The sequence below is a fragment of the Myxocyprinus asiaticus genome, chromosome 2, assembly GCF_019703515.2.
Source record: "Myxocyprinus asiaticus isolate MX2 ecotype Aquarium Trade chromosome 2, UBuf_Myxa_2, whole genome shotgun sequence".
Taxonomy (NCBI): Eukaryota; Metazoa; Chordata; class Actinopteri; order Cypriniformes; family Catostomidae; genus Myxocyprinus; species Myxocyprinus asiaticus.
The window spans coordinates 19,938,385-19,962,325 of NC_059345.1; the positions used below are offsets into that span (position 1 = coordinate 19,938,385).

General features: G+C 40.9%; 1 protein-coding gene across 1 annotated transcript in view; it reads right to left on the minus strand.

The window, feature by feature from the left end:
• Positions 1-4,132: 4,132 nt before the first annotated feature.
• The window catches only part of LOC127415617 (ubiquitin carboxyl-terminal hydrolase 36-like), a 46,407-nt gene continuing 26,598 nt past the window's right edge, over positions 4,133-23,941 (minus strand). The window contains exons 8-18 of the mRNA XM_051654378.1: positions 17,676-17,795; positions 17,349-17,444; positions 17,111-17,239; positions 16,827-16,955; positions 16,714-16,736; positions 16,566-16,600; positions 14,304-14,395; positions 7,018-7,043; positions 5,511-6,903; positions 4,542-4,600; positions 4,133-4,467 (exon numbers count right to left, since the gene is read on the minus strand). Of these exons, the coding sequence (XP_051510338.1) occupies positions 4,595-4,600; positions 5,511-6,903; positions 7,018-7,043; positions 14,304-14,395; positions 16,566-16,600; positions 16,714-16,736; positions 16,827-16,955; positions 17,111-17,239; positions 17,349-17,444; positions 17,676-17,795 (2,049 nt within the window). The 3' untranslated portion in view covers positions 4,133-4,467; positions 4,542-4,594. The remainder of the gene's footprint in view (positions 4,468-4,541; positions 4,601-5,510; positions 6,904-7,017; positions 7,044-14,303; positions 14,396-16,565; positions 16,601-16,713; positions 16,737-16,826; positions 16,956-17,110; positions 17,240-17,348; positions 17,445-17,675; positions 17,796-23,941) is intronic.

Here is a 23,941-nt window from a genome sequence, read left to right on the forward strand (position 1 = left end):
TGACACCGTGTAAGATATTATTGTCCAGACCTTTGCTGGAAAGGAAATGTCAAGACCGGATCTCTTGGAACTTTAATTAAATACCACTGATATAGCAGAAGCCCTGAACCGCAAGGTGAAAAAAAAAACAAACAAAAAAAAGTGTCTCAGTGTTTCCTGAGCCTAAGTCTTACATTTTTTTTTTTCTCTCTTCAAAAATTTTTTTTTTTCTCTCTTCAAAAAATACTTTTTTTTTCTCTCTTCAACAAATTGTTTTTTCTCTCTTGAAATTTTTGTTTTTTTTTTCTCTCTTCAAAATCGGGATTATAGATGTTTGGAGGGACTTGTTTCCATCTATAGCCGAGATTACACTTTTTATTCTTACCCACATACAGTATACTCTAGAATTTATTATTATTATTTTTTATTTTTGTAATTTTTATTTTATTTTATTTTTTTTTACTTTTATTAAAGATAGACATAGAATAAAGGATTGTGAAATAGGCACTATGGACATTTCAGATCACGTTCCTATATGGGTGCTTCTAAATCTAGGTGAACAACAACAACAACAAAACTCTTATTGGAAATTTAATTCTGGTATATTAAATAATCCCCAAATAAAATAAAAAATAAAATAAAAAAACAAAAACAAATGAGATCGAATTTAATCAGTATATCGAACAAAATGATAATGGAGAAGTATCTCCGTTATTATTATGGGATGCAGGTAAAGCAGTAATTCGAGGAAAGATTACTAGAATCACATCTTTCTTGAAAAAGAAAAGGCAGTCGCAATAACAGGAACTCCAGATCCATCTAAAACAGTTAGAAGAAGAACACAAATGTAACATAAGACAAGACACCTTTCAAAAATTAAAAACAATTAAAAATAAAATAGATAATCTACATCCACAAGAGATAGAATAAAAGCTTAAGTTAGCAAATTATAATTATTATAAGTGGGAAGTAAATATATGAAAGTTTTAGTGAGAATAAAAAAAATAAAAAAAAAGAGGCAGAGAGCACCATTTATAAAATATGAGATCCTAAAACTGTTCATTGTAAACATGATATTCAAAAAATATTTGAAGCCTATTATAGACAACTATATTCGAAACCACATGATCAAGAAGATGATTTAATAAGACTCCTTTCTGCATTCTTTACATATGCCGTCTGTTACCATAGATCAAAACAATATGCTTAAGTCTGAAATAAATATGAAGGAGCTACATGGCAAGCAATGACAGGCAGACGATGACGATGAAGTGTAGAACCCAAGTGCAGTTTATTCATTAACGTGAACGAGAACAAAACATAAACATGAACTAATGATGTTACACCAACATTCAACACATTCAATACCTGACCAGTATTGAATGTATTGAATGCTGGTGTAACGTCATTCCATGTCAAGTCATGTCAAGTCAAGCTAAGTCATGTCAAGTCAAGTCTAGTCTAGTTCATGTTTATGTTTTGTTCTCGTTCACGTTAATGAATAAACTGCACTTTATAAACACCAGTGCTGAAGAAGACATCCAAAGTATTTAGATTATGTTACTGACCTTGAGTAATCTAACGAAATACATTACAAATTACATTTTACAGCATGTATTCTGTAATCTGTAATGGAATACATTTCAACAAAAATGTTTGACCAATATTGGTCAAGATGGATTGAATATATTACTCTTATTGATATATCTTCTTTTTCTTTGTAAAATAAACAATATATTGTGAGATTCTTTTTATCTCCCTTTTTATTTATTTATTTAATTTTCTTTGGATTTTTGCTCGTATATTTTCTCATTTGCTATGTGGATATGGGTGTATGCTTTGTCCTTTTGGTTTATTGTTGTTGTTTTTTTTGTTTTGTTTTTTTATCCCCTTTTTCTCCCAGTTTGGAATGCCCAATTCCCACTACTTAGTAGGTCCTCGTGGTGGCGCGGTTACTCACCTCAATCTGGGTGGCGGAGGACAAGTCCGCTTGTCCGCAGTTGCCTCCGCTTCTGAGACCGTCAATCTGTGCATTTTATCACGTGGCTCGCTGTGCATGACACTGCGGAGACTGCGCATGTGGAGGCTCATGCTACTGTCCTCCACCCACGCACAACTTACCATGCGCCCCATTGAGAGCAAGAACCACTAATCGCGACCAGGAGGAGGTTACCCCATGTGACTCTACCCTCCCTAGCAACTGGGCCAATTTGGTTGCTTAGGAGACTTGGCTGGAGTCACACAGCACACCCTGGATTCGAACTCGCGACTCCAGGGGTGGTAGTGTTATTGTTTTTTGTTTTTGTAGAAAAAATGAATGGAAAAGCAATGATAAAATTTACAGTAAATAAAACTTATTTACTGTATGCTATATGTTGTTAATTGATTTGGCTTTTCCAAACAAATAATAAAAAAATATAAGTGGAAATAAAATAAAACAAAATATTACATTTGATTCTTTACTCTAGGCCAGGGGTTGGCAACCTATGGCAACGCGTGCCAGCATTGGCAGGCAGAGGGGTAATCACTGGCACGCCAGCAATGGCAAGAGAGGAGTAGACTATTTTATTTATATAAATTCCGCACCTGCATTCCAATCTATATCTTGATGTATTCCTCATGATCACGCAGCGTGTTTTCATGAGCTGAATAGGAGGCTAAACAAAAAGTAAATATGTGACGAGACTGCAGTAAACCCAACAGACTCGTGCAAACAATTTGCGCATCACGAGCCGGTAGCGCTTCACTTTCAGTTAATCGCGCGAGTAAACGCGCCCACTTTGCTTCAGTCAGGCTGCGTGGATCACAGCCTACATTACATTCCGTGTTTCATTTGTTTATTGCTTTCAGAACAACATGTGATGTAATAAAGATAACACCACTATTAATCCTTGAGATTTCCAACCCAGCATACAGGTACACCCTCCTTAAACCATGGTCACACTCAAAATTACATTAAACGATTAAAAGAGAAAACAGAAACCCACATTCGTGGAGTCTATTCAAAATATAAATTAAACCTGGAAATAAAATTTTTGGATCTTGCAGGTGCAATTCACCGAAAAGGGCTAAATAGTTGATCGGCTTGTGATGCGTGAATGGCTTGCTCACACAGTGCAAGACTTGTCACACTTTAATAGTGTTTAGCCTCCCGCTCAGCTAATGAAAACACGCTGCGTAATCATGAGGAAGGATTACATCAGGATGTAGACTAGAATGCAGGTCAGGTGTGAAAAACTTCTTATAAATAAAATAGCCTGCTCCTCTCTCGCTGTTGCTTGTGTGCTAGTAATTACCCCTCTGTGTGATTTTGAAAAATGTATGACATAATATAAGAAATATATAAGATTCCACACAATTTCGTGATCTGTAATCAAATAAGCAAATTTGTGACATTAACTGTCACTCATTTTGTACAAAAGGACAGGTTTTCTTTCATTAAAGCACTTTCACAAGATGCTCTGTGAAAATTCACATGCGGGATCATGATTATATCATAATCATCCAGTTTTGCTCAAATTTTTCACTCAAACTGTTATGCTAATAATATCATTTGTAATGGGGAAAAAAAAAATATTAAATGAGAAAAACGCAAAATCGAAACATTTTGATGGGGGAGTCGGCACAGCCATTGACCAGTAAAATAAAAAATGGCACTCCATGTCAAAAAGGTTGCTGACCCCTGCTCTAGGCCTTAAAAACAAGTAGGCTTATACAAACTATGCTCTACTGTATATAACAGGGTACTCAATAGGCAGACTCCAAAGACAACTCAATCCGGACGAGATCTAAGTCTTTGTGCTAGTTATCTGACACCTGGCTAAGTGATTACAGGGCCGTAGCGAATGGGGTGAAAGATGGTACTATTCTAGGGGCCCACAGGTCCAGGGGGGCCCACAACAAATTTTAAACTGTATGTTTTCATATGAAAGGGGCCCAGAGCAATATACAGTCAGGGGTCCCTGTGTTCTTTGTGATGGCCCTGAGTGATTGTGTAAGCATACGTGTTTAAAAGCTTGGTGTGAATGGCCCTTTAAACTTGTGTGTTAAATGTCTGCAACAAAATCATATGAACAAACAAAAAGATAGCTATCCGATCAGTGAAAACGCATGAAGTGGCCAAGTGTAAACAGGCCCTTACCTGACTCACATATCCTTACATAGACTCCCACAACGCCACTCAACCAGGCTGCAATGGGTGTAATTAGCTGTGCCATTATTTATACCATTTACTTGTACTTTTGATACTTAAGTACATGTAATATCCATCACTTTGATGCTTTTTATTAAGTATTTTTTCTCATGAGCTACTTAAAATTTTACTTGAGTCAATTTTTAATAAAGGTATCCTTACATTTACATAAGTGTGGCAATTGGGTTCTTTATACAACACTGCTCTGCATCATCCCCTACTTGGTCAACCATCACAAACTAATCAATGTTAAAGGCAAACAGTTCCTCAGATAATTTCTTCTCTTCTTCTTTTGCCTGGAAAGTACAAATGCTTATTTAGAAACACATATCTTCAGCTATTTGACAGAAACCAGAGAAAAGGTGCTTACCTTTTCCATTGTCCTCATTTTTTGAGTGATTTCTTGAGGGCTGTGAGCATTTGCTATGACTATGAAAATAGCAATTAATACAAATTAGGCCAAAACATTAAAATGTGAAATTTATTTAATCACCAGTTTAGAAAAACAAAAGACACATAAGAAACATCTCAAAACCATTACTGTATTTTCCGGAATACAATTCTTATTTACATAATTCATACGTAATTGATATTGGCTGGTCAAACACATGGCACACCAAAACATGTATGCTTGCACACAAACATATGAAAACATCAGTCATAGAGATGGTAGTAGCTTTTTAAAGTAGCCTATATAGAATATTTTGCCAAAGTTTACTTCATGCAACCAGTTTAAATATTCTGTCCCATCATAAAATTGTTTTAACAAACTCTAGACCGCTGTCAAAAGCAACTCCCACAAAATGAGGTTTTATCACACTCATAGTAAAAACATTCAGTCAGTGAACTGGATAATTAATGCATAGCAAAGAGGTTTGCATATATCCGAAGTATTTATAGATGGACAGTTGCTAACATTAATGAAGAATATGAAGGATTTTAAAGAAACAGAATATGAAAAACTGTTACACATGATTACAAGGCCAAATACTGTGTGATACGATGTGTAGATCCTGAAGTAATCGCTTCTATTGTACTTCTCATTTGTAAGTCACTTTGTAAGTCGCTTTGGATAAAAGCGTTTACTAAATTAATAAACGTAAATGTAATCTTCACAGAGCATGACGTGACATGCTGCTGAGCTAATTAAGGGCAGTCGGGTGGATGCTAACAGGTCCTAATGCATGCCAAATACAACTTCTGTCAGTGTGACTTACACAAAGATACGACTTATCTGTGTTTTTTGTCTCTCGACAATGCAATTTTGACCAGGTCGGTTTATTCTGGTGCAACTTTGTTTCCGGAAAACAGAGTAATTTATACATTTGGTCATTCTCACCCTGTGTTCATCATCATGCCCCCTCGATCTCTTTGATGGGGGACTAAATTCACATCTGCTTGTCTGGGAGGATGATCCTGAGGATGGGGTGGAATACCTGGTTGAAGGGAAATCTTCAGAATTCTTTATGCTCCTGTGCCGAGAAACTGCCTCCTTCTCTTGGGAGCTTCCAGTGCTGGAGTTCTGAGGCTTTTTCTCTTTCTCAAATGTCACACTTTTGCTCTCAGATTGGGTGGTTTTCTTGACCACTTCAGCAGATTTATTTGATTCATCTGATGAAGGTGGCTTCTTTGAGCTTGATGGAACCTGTTTAGTGGTTTTCTCTGCAGCACATCTCTCTACATTTCTCTTCAGCATTTTTTGATGAGCAGGTAATTCAAGGGCTGGAGGAAAGTCCAGAGTCTTGTCATCAAAGGGCTGAGACACTGTTTGGGGTCTGTTTGAGGCAGGTGTAACTTGGACAGCTGAATTACTGACAGTTTGATATGAAGAAGAGGGTAGGTCAGAGGCAGGATCTGAGGTAGGAATAGAGTCAGATGCAATGGTTGCAGGATCGTCCTTCTCAGCTGGATGGGTTTGATCACTAGATCGATGGTTAATATTGGTCTCAAAAGGTTCAGCTGGTTGAAAGTTAATCATTTGGTCCTCATTCTCAATCTTGATCTCCTGTGATGTACAACTGCCCTCTATGACAACAGTGCCCCTTGTAGGTACTTCTGACCTCTGAGTCTCCATTACCTCCATTGAGGTTTGTTCATTGCAAGCAGTTGAAACAACAACCTCCATTAATGGCTTGAACTCAACATCCCTTTTAGGAACAGAGGAAGCCATTTTAAGCTCTGCTTTCACTGATTCTACTGAAACAGCAGGATCTCTTGTGGGACATGAGGATGCAACTTCAAGCTCTGTTTTTACAGACATAGCCTCAGGAGTCACCATCACAGCTTCATTACTAGTTTGGGTAGCATTGTGGGTGTTCATTTCTGCTGGAGTAGTTGTTTCAGCATTAGCAGACATATCAACTGTGACATTATTGGGATCTGCTGTATTTCCAGCAATGTTATTAACAGTACCATTTGCAGCTGTGCCACTGTCAGTGTCTAACTTATCTTCACTATCACTTGTATTGCGGTAGTAGACAGTATCTCTCTCTCCTTCAGCTGTGTCAATATCAAAACCAGTAGATGCAGATTTGTTTGTTGTGACAGAGATTGGAACTGTTGTTGTGTTTTCCTGAGCATCAGCAGTGCCAAAATTGGGAGTTTTTTCTGAAGTAGCAGCACCATTAGTTGTAGATGCAGTAGTTGGTGCTGCTGTTGCAGCCACTGGCATTTTAGCTTTGATGGTATTAGGTTTCTCCTTTGTATCTGCTGACTTACCTGAAGGTTTAGGCCTAAACATGACAGAGAGAGCAAAACAGAAGATAAAAAAAAGGAATTTTTTCCCCCATTTCCAGAGCACTTTGTATAAAAAATACAACAACAGAGTAAAATAAATTTCCTCTTACCATTTTGCTTCTGGCCTTCCCCCCTCCTGTTAAACAAATAACAATGTGGTTAGTTTATTTTTAATAAATCACGTGCACTTCCAAGCATTTTGCACATGCATCAAGTTCTAGGAAGTGTAATCATACTTAAAATAATGATCATGCCTAGAGACTGCAATGGCTAGATGTACAGTGAAAAAGGAGTTACATTTTGGTCTGTTCTAACCCAAAACCAATCTGATCGCTTCAGTAGACATTCAGTTAAACCCCTGGAACCTTATAGGTCACCAAGTGACAAAAAGGTACCATATCAGCGCATAGAGCTTTGGTGTCAAGCACTGACTGAGACAACCAGAGGATTCCTCATCTCTGCCCGCATGTCGAGAGAGTGGTTACCTTCCAGTCTGCTATACGCTTGTTCTCTGCACCCACTATGCTTCAATGGAGTCGTCACGAATCTGCCCACTGCGCGGCCACAACGCGCATGCATCAACGAACAACTATCTCCTGAATACTGCAGCCAGTGCCAGTTTCTCACACACCAGCTCAGTTGAAGTTGAAATCCTTTGAACTTTGTCTCGCTCTCTGACAGAACAATCTAGCCAGTATGGACCCAGTGTAGGAATCTACTCTTCGCGCTGCCCTGTCTCAGCAGGGAGCTTTACTGGGATGTCAGCAGGATCAAATCTCCTCATCCAACTGGGTTCTGGAGATGATGGCGTCGCAGCTCGCTGAGCTCACCTCTGTCGTTCAACAACTCCGCCAACCACCTGATGCTGGTCTCACTCAGGAAGCGCCCTCACTGGCTCCCCACATTACTGGACGCTCAGAGGTTCATATCCATCCTCCAACCCCGTTCTCAGGTGAGGCAGGATCCTGCAGCACTTTCCTTTCCCAATGATCCTTGTTCTTCATGTTACAGCCCTCTGCTTTGCTGTTGGAGACTATGAAGGTGGCTTGCGTTATCACACTTCTCACCGGAAGGGCCAGTGAATGGGGGACCACCATGTGCTCAGCTCAATGTCGGGAGGCAGCGAGGGTCTTATCCGGACTGTCTCAGGGTGTTTGGCGAGTCGCAGATTATGCTATCGAGTTCCGCACCATGGCTGCTTCTTGTGAGTGGAACTATCACGCCATGTGGGATCGGTTTCTGCATGGGCTTTCCGACATACAGGACGAAATCTATCCATTGGATCTACCCCCATGTTTCAACGATTTGGTGGACCTGTGGATCAACACCCTTCGCCATTGCCTCCATCTCCGCCGCTCACCACCAACCCGGGTGGCTGGCCATCCTACCCAGTCCACAGCTTCGGCCAGGTCACCAGAATCACGGCCCGACACAGAGCCCATGCAGGTCGGGAGAACTCGGATCTCTCATATGGACAAACAGCGACACCTCGTTCAAGGATTATGCTTTCATTGTGCCCGGTCTGGTCATTTTTCTGCTTCCTGTGCAGTAAAAGACACCACTCATCAGTAGGCAGGGGGATATGGACATTGACTTGGCTTCCGAATGGTGGGTTCCTATGGTCCAGTTGGATGAACCTATCACCACCCACACCCTCAGTGGCACGCACTTTACCGTCATCACCCAGTCCACCAAGCCAGTCACCTTCATCTCTGGAAATCATATGGAGCAGTTGTCCTTTTACTTGATCCAATCTCCATCGTCAACGGTAGTGTTGGGGCATCCTTGGTTGGTAATGCGCTATCCACACATAGACTGGTCAACCAACACTGTTCTTGCTTGGAGACGCTCATTAGACAGCATTTCTGGTGGCCATCGCTAGCGCAGAACGTACGCCAGTTCGTAGCCGCTTGCCCCATTTGCATGACTAATAAGACCTCCTGTAACCCCCCGGCTGGGCTCCTCCAACCGCTTTCTGTCCCTTCTAGACCCTGATAGCCATGGATTTTGTAACTAGTCTCCCCCCCACCTATGGCAACACAGTCGTTTTTACTGTAGTGGACTGGTTCGTGAAGGCGGCTCATTTCATTCCCCTCCCCTCCCCAAATTACCCCTGGAAAGCCGCCAGAGAAGCCCTCATACGGACTGGTGCTCATGTTAATATGTCGGCGGACCGGCACCGGTCTAAGCCCCCAGCTTTCGTGTGTGGTCAGAAGGTTTGTTTGTCCTCTAAGGACAGTCTGCTCTGACTCCCCTCACGTAAGCTGGGTCCCAAGTTTATCGGGCGGTTTCCAGTCTCCAAGGTCATTAGTCCAATTGCGGTCTGTCTTAAGTTACCTCCTTACCTCAAATGCTTTCAACCTATTTTTCATGTCTCCAAAATTAAACCAGTTTTACGTTCCAATTGACATCCATCCCACCTCCTCCATGTCTAGTTGAAGGCTCTCTGGCGTATACGGTCAGGGGACTGATCGACATCAGGTGGAGGGGCAGAGGGTTTCAGTTCCTGGTTGACTAGGAGGATTATGGACCTGAGGAGAGATGTTGGGTCCCGGCTCGGGACATTCTGGACCGCGCCCTCATAGACCAGTTCCACCTCTGGCAAGGTAATTCTGCTGCGGATGCCAGGACAACAAATCCCCTTGCACACATACCAACTATTCCGATTGAGCTAGAATCCGCCAGAATCAGTCTTTGTCAAATAAGATTTTTATTGGATAAGCAGAATATCTGAATTTACAGCAACGCAATTACATTTTCAAAGACTCATTTTCCATGAACTCAAAGAGAATACAAAAACCCATTGAGAGCAATGTGGAAAAAAAAAACACCTTTTCACAAAACTGTTCCAACCCTTCACCAGTTCTTTAAAACAGAGCAGAAAGTATGATGAAATACAAATATACACCAATACAGTATGTGAAATAATAATAACAATAAATGGTGACCAAATCTTTTCAAATTGAATAGTCTTTCCCTTCAAACAATATCTAATTGGTTCAAGATGTAGGATAGATGTCGGTTCTTTAAGCCAAAAATTTACAGTAGGAACGTAATTTTTCTTCCAGAAACATATAGCAGTAATTTTTAGGCTGTAATTAAACCATAAGAAAAAAGCTGATATTGAGCTTTACTTAATATATGCATGGAATCCAATATTCCTAGAATAAGGAGCATGGGATATCGACTCTGCCTATTAATGAAGTGGGAAGAGATCTTCAAAACATTATATTGGTTTGCAGTTTATTCAGCAACGGGGTAAAATAAGCCTTTAGGAGGGATTAGTGGTAATGCTATTAGTGGTAATAACAATTCCAAGATAAATACATTCTTTGGAGAGACTACCGTATAAATCCTTTAACCCAATATATCCATAAGTTTGCTTTTGTTCCAACTGATTTTGAAACTAGAAAAAGTCCAGTATGATTAGATTTTGACCTTAAAACCTTGGGATAAAATATTGGAATCTGAATGAATAACATCTGTGATGGGTTCTATGGCGAGTGCAAATAAGAGAGGCAAGAAGGGACACCCCTGTCTAATGCCTTTAAACAGACTAAAATGGGAAGAGAGTGTTTTGTTGGTTAATACTTGAGCTGCAGGATTTTTATATAAAAGTGCTATCCAGTATATTTTGTTTACTGTATTAGACATGGTAAAACCTTGAATATTGGGATCTGAATGAATAATCTCTGTGATGGGATCTATGGCAAGTGCAAATAAGAGAGGGGACAGCCCTGTATAGTGCCTCTAAACAGACTAAAATGGGAAGAGAGTGTTTTGTTGGTTAATACTTGAGCAGTAGGATTTTTATATCTAAGTTTTATACAGTCTATGAATTTATCACCAATGTTACATTTTTTTAACACCGTGAATTGAGAGGTCCGCTCCACCTGATCAAATGCCTTATCGAAATCTTGAACGGTACATCTTGCGACGGTACATACAATTAAAAAGGTGCCTGATGTTGTTCAATGAATTCCTAACAGGAATAAATCCATTCTGGTCAAAATCAATCAGACCACCAATTAGCCTGCCGAGTATGTTCGCAAAGGTCTTTTCAATACTTTTTGATCCACATTAAGAAGTGATATGGGCTTGTACCTTTCAACTACTTCGGGGTCCTTGCCTTTTTTGGAACAACTGTTATAGTGGCTTCGTTAAATGATGGTAGCAGGAGTACAATCGCTAATGCAAGAGAAAACGTTTTAAGTAAGAATAGAGAATGTCAGCAAATATTTTATATAATACACAGAGCAACCTATTGTACTTCTAAGTCCATCCAGGGTTATATCTTCATTTAGGAAGGTGTGATCCTTTGAGGAAAGAGAGGAAAGATTACATTTACTTAAGAACTCATCCACAGCGTGTGTTATTACATGTCCTACAGGAGTATAGAGATGTGTAGCAGTCAAAGTACTCATTAATATCTTTACATGCAGTAGCATGGGATCCGTATTTGGTCTTGATTTTATGAATTGTTAGACCATTTTCTAACTTATTATAAAATGATCTAAATGATAGAGTAATTTATGTGGTTTATCCCCAAACTCAAAATATCTTTGTCTTTTGAACTAAATGACCTACAAATTTTAGCAGGTATGATTTTATTATATTCAAGCCTTAACTGTAGATTTTGTTTCTAATGAGGGAACTCATGCATTGTCCTTATCTAGTTGATTTTCATTTGTGTGCACATACAATCACAAAATGTAAGGTCATAAACAAGCTGAGGATCCATTCTCCACACCAGGTAGGAGTTAAGGTCACTTAAACTTAGGGTGACCAGATTTTTAAAATCTCAAACCGGTACACTTGGCATTATCATTTAAAGGAAATAAGTGGGATCATAAAAATTGCATATATTTTTATTTAGTACTGCCCTGAAGAAGCTATTTGACATAATATCACATATATTCCACAAGACAAAAAAGTAACTGAATTTACACAAATGATCCTGTACAAAAGTGTGGGCATTTCTAGCGCCAATTGCACAATGTAATTGCCATGGTAACCAGATACATTTCAGCTGATTTTCTGAAAGACTAGAATGAAAGTATTGTCAAATCAACATGCGACGCAACAAAATTGATTATTTTCTCTGCAAACGATACTGGAGACAATAGAAAGAAGGACAATGAGGATATTTAATTTAAGAAGAAAAAATCAGTGAGCCTACCAGCTGAAGCTGGGATATAATTAAATTTTTTAGAGAATTGTCGGGACACCGGGATACACCTCTTAAAACCTGAACTGTCCCGGGTAAACTGGGATGTCTAGTCTCCCTACTTAAACAGAGCTCAAACATAAGGGGAGGATGATCAGAAATGTGTACAGTATATCATAATACTTGGAATTTGAGACATTAGTTGTAAGATTTCTATCAATTAAAAAGTAATCAATACGTATGTAAGCGTTATGGACTCAAAAGAGTAATCTCTATCGGTAGGGTTGAAAAGTCTCCACATAACCACTAAATTAGTATTAATAAGTTATGCTTTTAAAAAATCTCTTGACTTACACAATGCAGATTTTTTTAGCAGATGATCTATCCAGATAAGGATCGAGCACATATTTGAAGTCCCCCCCCCCCCCAATAATTACATTGGTCTATGATATGTTTGGAATTAAGGAAGACACCTTCCTTAATGCTTCCCCTGGGAGATATTATCAGGAATCGTGGAATAAGTGTTCACTGATATGCCGACAATACCCAACATTATATTTCTTCTAAACACAGCTCACAATTCTCCAAATTAGCAGAGTGTATCAATGAAATCAAAGATTGGTTGGCCAGAAATTTCTTTCTCCTCAATTCCAACAAAACAGAGGTACTAATTATAGGACCAAAAACCTCTAAAGCCACTAAAATATAATTGGACTCTCGATGGATGTACTGTTACATTGTCTTCTACAGCGAAGAAATTAGGTGTTATATTTTAGACCAATCTGTCTTTTGAAAATCAAATTTCCAATGTTTGTAGAACAGCATTCTTCCATGTCAGAAATATTGCTAAGTTATGACACATGCTCTCTGTTGCTGATGCCGAAAAACTAATTCATGCGTTCATAACCTCAAGACAAGATTATTGTAATGCATTACTGGGAGGATGTCCTGCAAGTTCAATAAATAAAACTTAAATTGGTTCAAAATGCTGCGGCCAGAGTGCTGACTAGAACCAAGACATATTAGCCCCATTTTATCATCGTTACATTGGCTACCTGTTAAATTTCGTATTCATTTTTACATTTTAGATTTGTATGGTCTAGCTCAGCAGTACTTAAGTGACCTTCTACCATGCTATATTCCATCATGTTCATTACGATCACAAAATTCTGGCCTGTTAATAGTTCCTAGAATATCAAAATCCACAGGCTATCCATCTTATGAACAGCTAAAACTGCCCCACTGAGCAATAATTATGTGCAATACACAGCTTAGTCTATTTATATACACTACCGGCCAAAGTTTTGAAACACTTGACTGAAATGTTTCTCATGATCTTAAAAATCTTTTGATCTGAAGGCATATGCTTAAATGTTTGAAATTAGTTTTGTAGACAAAAATATAATTGTGCCACCATATTAATTTATTTCATTATAAAACTAAAATGTAATAAAAAATGTTTTGGTTTTTTAAATTGATGACTTGGACCAAATAATAAAGAAAAGCAGCCAATAAGTGCCCAACATAGATGGGAGCTCCTTCAATACTGTTTAGAAAGCATCCCAGGGTGATACCTCAAGAAGTAGGTTGAGAAAATGTCAAGAGTACATGTCTGCATATTCTAGGCAAAGGGTGAATACTTTGAAGATGCTAAAATATAACAGTTTTGATTTATTTTGGATTTTGTTTAGTCACAACATAATTCCCATAGTTCCATTTATGTTATTCCATAGTTTTGATGACTTTAGTATTATTCTAAAATGTGAAAAATTATAATAATGAATGAGTAAGTGTTTCAAAACTTTGACTGGTAGTGTATATCCAACATACCCTACCTCTTCTGCCATACATTTCCTTGCATCTGTATGTATGTGTGTGTGTGTGTGTGTGAATATATATATATTGGCAGGGGAACCTCTATATACCCAATTGTCATGGTGTGGTCCATCGATATGAAAGTGTCTGCATCAGGAACCTGGACTCTCGCTAAATAGGAAGAGCACAAGGTCTCAATGAGCTGTTTGCGCAGCTCTGGAAAGAAAGGAACTGGGCAGTGGGACTCAGTTTTGCATCGACATTGTAAAAAATGCTCGTCCAGCCGAGAAGGCTTTGGCACCTCAACTTAACCGGGCTAATCGAGCGCAAGCTTGACATTAATGACAAAAATGGCATTTTTGTGAATAAATAAATGCAAAAAAAATAAATAAAAAATATGCAGAATCCAATCACCTCCGAACAGCTTGCTTTCATAGTTTTTTCTGGTTCAACAGCTTTCATTATGTCCCCTTCTGTCTCGTCTTCCAACAGTGTATTTGACAAAGCTATAAAAAGAAGAAAATCAGACATGAATGTTATTCTGGGAAACCCTATCCTTTATTATCTTAGCTTCAGCAAACATGAAGTTTAGCAAGAATATGCCTTGACTTTCAAGCTGTTATTTTGGATTTAATAATAGAATGATCAGAACTGATGATGTTGCTACATTTCTCGTGTATTTTTATTTTTTCATCGTTCCATATTCAGAACATCACTGAAGTGTCTATTGCCCTTTCAAATTTCAACCAGAGATGACAAATAATATCATTTTAGTTTAACCCTAAAATGCATTTATTTTACATACTTCATTTGTAATATTTTGACATTACGCTCAAGATCCACCCACCGTGCTCACGTGGTGACAAGATCTATCCTTTGAGCTAAGTGCTTTTTATTGTTTGCTTGTTTTAAGTGGAGTGTGATGAGGCACTGCAAGTGAGAGTCGCAGCAATAATGGCATGTGCATTCCACAAGTGTTTGCTGTACTTCTGATGGCCACTAGCATTTTTTTGAGTGTTGAGTGTTTCACACGTCGAGGCAGCACTCATTAGATCAGATGGCCCTGATTTTCTTGTTCTTGTATGTGTGTGATGACTTGTGCCTCGAAGTCTCATTTGGCTGTGAGGAGGATTAGATGGATGCACTGTCTGTCAAGCCTCAGACAGAATTGGTCTTTCGAGGGCAGTGTGTGCCGGAATCTTGATCTCTCAATGTCTGTGGAGAGGCATTTGCTGTGGCTTAACTTGTCTGGCATTCACAACAAAGTCCTTCTTGTTGGATGCTTCTGTTTCCCAGAGTGGGCTTTTTAGTGACACCGTGAGTGACAGGCATCAATTTATACTCACAAACTATACTAACATTTAGTGTTCTGCAGACGGAGATGTTTAGGTTTTCACTCTAGAAAGTGCTTAAGCATTGAGGTTGTCCTTCCCACAAATGTGTTTAATCTCTAGATTACGCTTGCAAAATTAAAATTATGATGCTGATTAGCATTATAATTTAGAAATTAATTTTGAAAAAACAAGAATGGAGAATAAAACTTCACTAAGAAAAATCACTAAGAAATCAAGTTTACATTGTAAACTGACCTTTTTCTCTGACATCCTTTTACTCTGGTGAAAATGCATTGCTTGGCGCTCACTCTGGCAGTTTTATTTAGGGAGGGAGGGGGGATGTGAATATGGTGTTGGTCAGAAGGGGGCCTTCATCAAAAACTAAAGAACCATTGATGTATACGATTGGCTGATCTTGATCCACTCCGAGGAGTCGGCTGTGTACTTGCTGCTGTCGCATTTTGCGAAATTGGGCCTCAGGGCCAAGTAGTCCAAAAGCTCTCTGACTCCCAGTCAGGAGATCTCCTTCCTCTGAGTATAGCTCAATTGGCATATCATTGGGGCACGGCTCTCGAAAGCACAAGTTTAGAACATACGGCAGAGCTTCACACTCTTCAAACCCAGGCTGAATCTGTCACTTTGCATGTTTCAGCATGATCTGGGCCTGATGGCTGCTGCAGCCGCAGTCACATTCCTGGGGTATGGCCACGCTCTCACCTTGAAGAAAAACCTTGTTCTATGAGGAGGGGGTAGCACTGGGTCAGGCGTCCCAGCTGGGCCATGCTCACAAGCTGGGGAGCCTAAACTTCCTGTTTTTGACAGACTTTTTGGCCCTCAAGGCTTTCAGGTCAGACGAGCATGGGTTTTATGTTCTGATCAGGATGGACAACACCTCAATAGTCGCCTATTAGAATCGCCAAGGAGAAGTGTGCTCTCGCCTGATGCTAAATCTGGCGTGTTGCATCCTCCTTTGATCGCATCATCTCCTGCTCTCAGTCCGAGCATGCACGTGTCGGATCGCCTAAACTGTGAAGCCGACTTGCTCTCTCTTTAATTCATTATTTAAAAAGTAGAGTTACACTAACTTTTTTCTATTCTTTTAGTCTGTTAAATGACTAAATGTAAATGTATTCTTACAACAGCAAGGCTTGAGCCAGCAACATTCAGAAATGTCACTTTGCGGTAGTTTGTGCAATAGTTAGATATAGCTTTGTCAAGCCAAATTGAAGTTTTCTTTTTAACCTTGTTTCTTTTTTTTATTTGTTAATAATTTTCTTTCTAGACAGCCTAAGTAAAACACAAGAGAACAGATCACATTAAGAAGAATGGTAAAAGTTCTTACTTTGCTGGTACAAGAGCAAGTATGCGTCTCTAGACCTGCATTTTAAAGAAAAACTATTATTAATTTACAACTTTATTCTTCAATGTCTGTATTCTCAGTTGATGTGATTAAGAAATGAACAGAGTTATTTAAAATTAAGGCCACTTACCCTTTCATTTTGCTCTCATCTGTCTGAAGGAAGGTACAAAAACACGACTGATTTACATGTATCAACAGAAATACAGGTACTTTGAGTATTAAACAACCTAAAACAATTTTTACCTCTGTAACACAGCTGTCATTAAAACAGTACCACTTTTTATCTGTAAAAGATCTAATGACAGCATTGTAGTGTCCACCACCAGACCCACCCATGTGGTTGATCACAGCGTAGAGGGTATAATCACATTCCTGAGAAAACACAGGATTTTGTTTTTGGTCTGATTGATTTAGTCTTTTAAATGTTGGTCCAGTTTGATGTAGTTGTTGGATTTATTGTTTGCAAGATATTCTTAAATGAAATTCTTAAATGTGATGTCTAAATCAATTCACATTCAATTACATACCTGAACACGTAAATTAAGCGGCACATCCATAGGGCAATCATTTTTCAGAAATGCTCCATATCTATAGTTAAATGTGAACCTTTTGAGGTGCAGAGACAGTATTGGTGGATACTCCTGTATTTTACAACTCTGCATAAAAAGCAATACATTTAATTACCAGAGTAACTGTGATTCCCCTAAAATATTTTAATAACATAGCTTGGGAGTATTTATTAGACACTATATAGAAAAAAATTACCCAATATGTATCACTTTTCTTGTCACAACTGTCACAGTACATCTGGTCATCTTTGACTAGTGCTGTAGGCTTAAAATATAATTCAAGTCCATCTTCCTGAAATCAGAAATATATTTACAAGTATGTACATATACACACACACACACACACACACACACACACATATATATATATATATATATATATATATATATATATATATATATATATATATATATATATATATATATATATATATATATATATATATATATATATATATATATATATGCAATTCTGTTTTAACATAGTAACCAATAATAAAGAAGGTCAATTAAGTTGCCTCACGAGTATGAACATTCCATCGCTGTTGAGGACAGGAATCTGCAGTGACTTGAATGGGCTCTCATCATGGGACTCATGATTTTCTGAACATTTTGTACTGTTTCTCATAGTGCCTCTAAAAACCTAATTCAGAAATATAACACATACTGTGAGTTATTACCATGAAATGTTTCACAATAAAACACAATAAAAAAACATTTTGAATAATATTTTTGCAATGTAATTAAAACTTACATCATGGATGTGGATAAGAAACCATTTTAGCAAAAAACAATAGCAGAGCTGATGAGATGCTGTGTCAGTAGGTAGGGTTGGGGAGTAACTGAATACATGTAATTGGATTGCGTATTTAAAATACAAAATATAAGTATCTATATTCCACTACAGTTACAGTTTAAATCATTGGTAATTAGAATACAACTACATTCAAAATGTATTTTGATTACTGAAGAGATTACTTTGCATTTTATTGTCATTTGTTTCATTACGTCATTTACGTTCATGGACGTCTGGCGAACTGAATCGCGTAGCTGAGTCGGGCCGTCCAGACCAGCCATCGCGACGGATTGGAAAGCGCAAGCCATGCATCCAAGCTCTGTGTGAGGGGAACCAATGGGACAGTCTCGTCGGACGTACCGGCGGGTAGGGCCTTGCGGCAGGGCAGAGCTCGAGGTGCCACACCATGTCGTGGCCGTGCTGAGTTCAGGGACATTGAAGTACTTACCTGTCTCCTTGTGACCACCCCCGGAACAGCCTGGGATGGGGGAGGAAGAGGCCTGTTCTCGTGAACTTGTAGACTGTCACATTGGGGGCGGATTTGTGCCACAGCTGGGCGCTCAGGGGTGGAAGACCGCCGCTGGAGCACCAAACCTGCCAAATAGAGTGGTGGCCGGTGGTTGTGATGATGGATACACACCGGATACATGACCAAGGGAACAAGGAAACAGCTTTTTCTGAACTCTTGGGTACTGCAGCCACTTGGGCATGCAGTGCAATTAAATGCAAAGGTAACAAAAAGATTCTCCTCCCGGCCCCCGACCGGGGGATGGAATGGTCCGCTTACCAGCTCCAGAGCAGCGGGTTTCATCGTCCCTGGGTTGCCCATCTCAGGGGCGCTTTGAAGCCTTTCATGGGTTCTTGGCGGCCGCGAGGCGGGTGGCGTCTGCTTTCTGCGGTGGGCTCTATGCCGGGGCCGGGCCGAAGGGGCGGGCTGCGGCGGAGCTGGTGCAGTCACCGCAAGGGAACACCCTTGGTGACAAGCAGATGGGGTGCGGGATCTTGAGCCGCGCTGGGGCAGGATAAGCCGGATAGCCTCCGTCTGCTGCTCCACCGTCGAGAACTGCTGGGAAAAGTCCTTGACAGTGTCGCCGAATAGGCCAGCCTGGGAGATGGGGGCAGCAAGGAACCGTGTCCTGTCGGCCTCACCCATCTCGACCAGGTTGAGCCAAAGGTGGCGCTCCTGGACCACTAATGTGGACATCGTCCCCGCGAGAGACCGTGCCGTGACCTTCGTCGCTCGGAGAGTGAGGTCAGTTGCTGAGCGCAGTTCCTGCATCAATCCCGGGGCGGAACTACCCTTGTGCAGTTCCTTTAGTGCCTTGGCGGACTTGCAGGAGAGCCATGGCGTGCAGGGTGGAGGTGGGTTGTCCAGCGGCACCATAGGCCTTGGCCATCAGAGACGACGTAAGCCCACAGGCCTTGGACGGGGGCTTTGGGCACCCGCGCCAGGTGGCGGCACTCTGCGGCATAGGTGCACCACGAGCACAATTATCCACAGGGGGATTGCCGAATAGCCCTTGGCCGCCCCACCATCGAGGGTAGTGAGGGTGGGGAAGCTGAAAAGATCAGGACTGGGCAGTAAAAAGTGCCTCCCACGACCTTGTCAGCTCTTCATGCACTTCCGTGAAGAAAGGAACGGGGGCGGGGCGTGGCTTTGAGCGGCGCTGCGAGCCCAGGAACCAATCATCGAGCCGCGAGGGTTCAGGGAAGAGCAGAGGGTTCCATTCTAGCCGACACTCGCGGCTGCCTGGGAAAGCATGTCGTCATCTCCGCGTCAGCCTGTGACTGGGCAATCGTCCCCGAAGGGAGGAGCCCAGCTGAGGCTTCCGCGTCCGAGTGGACGAGCCCACTCTCCTATGTTGCGCTCGAGAGCTCATCACTTTCGCAGGCTCCGAATAAGAGGTCGAACTTGCCGTGAGATGAGCCGGCAGACTCATCCGGAAGCCCGATCGGGGCAGACAAGCATGCTGGGGAATGGGAGGTCCATGGGGGGGATACCCGGTGGAGGCGGTCCCATTGGGGTCCCCAAATCGCCCCCAGTGCTAGCCGCGCTGGCCTCATACCCATGGGTAAAAGGACCGAGGTGGGGAGCCTCTGGGGTGGCTTGCTTTCTTACGAAGGCAAGCCGCGACCGCATCGTTGCCATGGACATGTCCTTGCAATGAGTACATGACCCATCCACGAACGCTGTCTCCGCGTGAGCAGTGCCCAGACGCGAAAGACAGTGATCGTGACTGTCAGATGGCGAGAGATAACGAGTGCAACCAGGAATAACACACAAAGGAAAGGCATCTTTAAAAAGACGCGTCTTTAAAAAGACGTTCCGTGTGTGCTGTTCTTTTAGAGAAATATACTCTTTTAGAGAAATATACTCTTATTTCTGCCAAAGCGCCCAGGGGCATTCTCTGCAGTGCACCAGTGCAGAGAAGGGAGAAGCCACTGAAATGCACCATCAGATCCAGCAGAGGTGAATGAACAGTCGTGGGAATTCAGCTCAGTGAGCATGACCGTTTGGCTCCGAAGAGAAAATCTGAATGAGTGTTTGCATACCAGCTCCTTTTATACCCATATGTCCGGGGGAGTGGCATGCAAATACCACTCGCCAATTTTCATTGGCCTTTTATCAAAGACCAGAGGTGTCTTGGGCTCCCAAGAGTGACCCCTAGTGTCACTACATCGACACAACATCAAGTGAGTGACAGATAGGGAACTCTGGCATTTACCCAACACGAAGCAATCCTAGGGGTGTGACTACAGCTGCAGCAGCCATTAGGCCAAAAATGCGATAAAACCTACTAAATGGCAGATTCATCATGGGTTTGAAGAGTGTCAAGCTCTGCCGAATGGTCTGCACGCGTCCAACAAACAGGGAAGGGATTAAAATGGCTGTCTTTCACAGAGATAGTTTGTGCTACGGCATAGCAAATCCATGGCATGCCATTAACGGTAACATTGCATGAGAATACTCAATTGCGGCCCAGAAGGGGTGCCAAACTCCTCGTGTCTGGCTGCTGTAGGTGAGCATGTCAAGTAGTCTATCTAGGGGCATGGACCAACTATACAAATGTTTTGTCCGCTCAGAGGGGTCCAGTCCCTTTGCTAATGGTTAGAAGACTGCCAAGCATGCTCAGCTGGGCCAAAAAGAGCATTCCTACTGGACCAAGTGTAACGGAAATTGATAATTTTGCACATTTAATTATGCTCCAGAACACAGTTATGGGTTCCCAAGGGTGCAAAGAATATTTGCCTTGTGTTGAGGAGCTTCGACTTCCTGAGATGCCAATAACCACAACACTCAAAGCAGAAAACTCTACAGCATGCTGCAAAGCAGGGCACTTAACCCCCCCTTGCCTATCTGCTCTAAACGGAAGCAGGTCATGGGGTCCATTTAGGAGTGTGAAGTGAACGTACAAACACATTCCGGGTTTGTAATGCTAACTCTCTTTCCCCATGGCCACAGACTGTTGAGTGATTTGTCAGTGCGGCACATGTGGAACCACAGGCTGCCTTCGCCTTTTACTATGGAAAGCACGCCACAACACACACAGGAGAATACTCCATTGGAATCTCTGTGTTCGGCTGCTCAAGGTACTACATTTTCAGGGGACTGCTCGGGGAAGAATTATCCACATCCTAGCCTGCAGAGAAGTGTGCAATCAGACAAGGAAGTGAAGTCTGGCTTTAGTACAGAGTAACGTAATTGTGACCCTGAAGGAAGAAAATCATACTAAAATGATGCTGGGCTCTGCTTATAAATGAGATGCACACACAAAAATGCAGAGCCTGTGCGCTATCTGCTAATGACTTGCCATTATTCCATACAGGCTTCAGTAATCGTCAAACCTAAAAACATTCCCACAGGCTTTCCCACCCCGTTCCTACTGACGCAGTGCCGAAGTGACCGTAATGAAAGGAAACTATTCAGATTTAATAAAGAAAGTTGTGATGGACTTTGTGAAGGGCAAATCAATATTGTGATAGGATAATGCTTTTTTAGCATTTAGAATTGTAGCTGCTGGTTTTGTAATTATTGTGCTACTTTTTTGTTTCATTGTGTTGTACTGTTAACAGGTTATTAGCAATGGTGTAAAGTAACTAAGTACAAATACTTTATTACTGTACTTAGTAGTTTTTTCAAAATCTGTACTTTACTTGAGTATTTCAATTTGTTGCAACTTTTACATTAACTTTGCTAAATTTTTTTTAGCCAAGTAAATACTTTTTACTCTGATACAGGACCCTTTCATTTTTATTTAAAATAAAATAAAAATATTTAGATTAAATTATTTCTTTTTCTTTTGCAGAAAAAAAACAAAAAACAGAGCGGAGCCACATATTGACAGCCAGGGGTTGTGTCATCTGAAAATTCTCTGTCATTTACTGATTTTTTTAAACAATGATGGATAATATGCTGTCCATCATTTTGACAATTAAAAAAATGTGAAAAACACTGTAACCTAGTGCATCAATTTTGACTTCACTGTCTCTCTCTCTCACACACTCCTGCTGTGTGTGTATGCCGTTTATTGCCTAGTATTAAGATGCATATTAACAGGCACCATCACCATTAACACCTGGTAAAATGCGTTTCTTTTGACCAATTGTATTCGGATTTCGAGTAGAGGGTCTCTGAATTAATGACTGCATACATCAGTCATAACATTAGTGTGTTACTTCATGATCAGTGTGTTACTTTATTATAAAAAAAATGGAAAAAAGTATAACAAAATGAAAGCACAAATCATGACACTATTTGGGAAAGCGGCGTATCGTTTCTGCCAATTACTTGCATTTAAACTAAGCGCAAACATTAGGTTTAGAGCAGAATTGACAGTTATTTTAGAGGAGTACCTGCATTAGAGATTCAGAGATGTGTGTGCTCCTCATCTGTGACTTTATTGTTATATCAGGCACATTGAAAAAGTTCGGTGAACCTGTGTATGTAGGCTACTGTAAGTATGCACATTTTCACATTTTCTGATCGGACGTTTATTTCCTTTAAAAGCTGCATGTAACCAGTAAAGTTTAAAGACCTTGTTTTAGCAGAGTGGATGATTGACAGGTAGCTACTTTGACCCAAGAACTCCTTGGTTTTGATAGAATTGCACTTGGGGAGTTAAAAATATATAATTTAAGCCTATTGTAGTTTTCGTGTGGTGAACTCAGGAACACTCCCCCTCTCACCTCACACACTCTTAAAGAGGACGTAACGGAATAATAACTGTAAGTGAATTCAGCTTCTCACTCATATGACGCCACACAGTCCCCCCCAAAATTCATGCATCTGGTTCAAGAACGGGATGCCCGAGGTGGGCTGTCTACGGGAACGGTTTTCGCAGGCTAGGCAACAGAACGGTCAGATGGCTCAACAGAAAGTGGATGCCCACGTCTGTGTGATGTGGCCAATTCAACTGGTTGGTCCAGGTTAAGGTGGGCTGGCTTAAGGCAATCTATGGAGATGCACTCTGGTCTGCCACCCATGTCAATCAGTAACGTCTTTTTCCCGGGCTCTAGAACCTGGAATGGTCTGTCATAGGGGGGTTTCAGGGGCCAACGATGCACAAACAAACAAACAAACACAAACTTTGCATCAGACAGATTGTTCGGAATCCAAGCCTGCGGAAACCCATGTTGAGAAGTGGGCACAGGAACGAAAGATGAAGCTTGGTCCCGCAGAGTCGAGCTATGCTGAGACACGGACCAAGGAGTGGTGGCTTTAGGAATGAAATCACCGGGTACTCTGAGTGTCTGACCATAAACCAGTTCCGTAGAACAAGTTTTCAAATCCACTTTTGGGGCTGTTCGTAACCCCAGCAACACTCAAGGATGATAGTTGTACCAGTTATCGTCCTTCAAAGCAGCTCTCAGCGTGGCATTCATGGAGCAGTGGAACCTTTCACACAGGCCATTCGCTTTTGGGTAATATGCCATAGTGTGGTAAAGCTTCACACCGAGCAACTACGGCCCAAAGATCAGAAGTAACCTGGGAA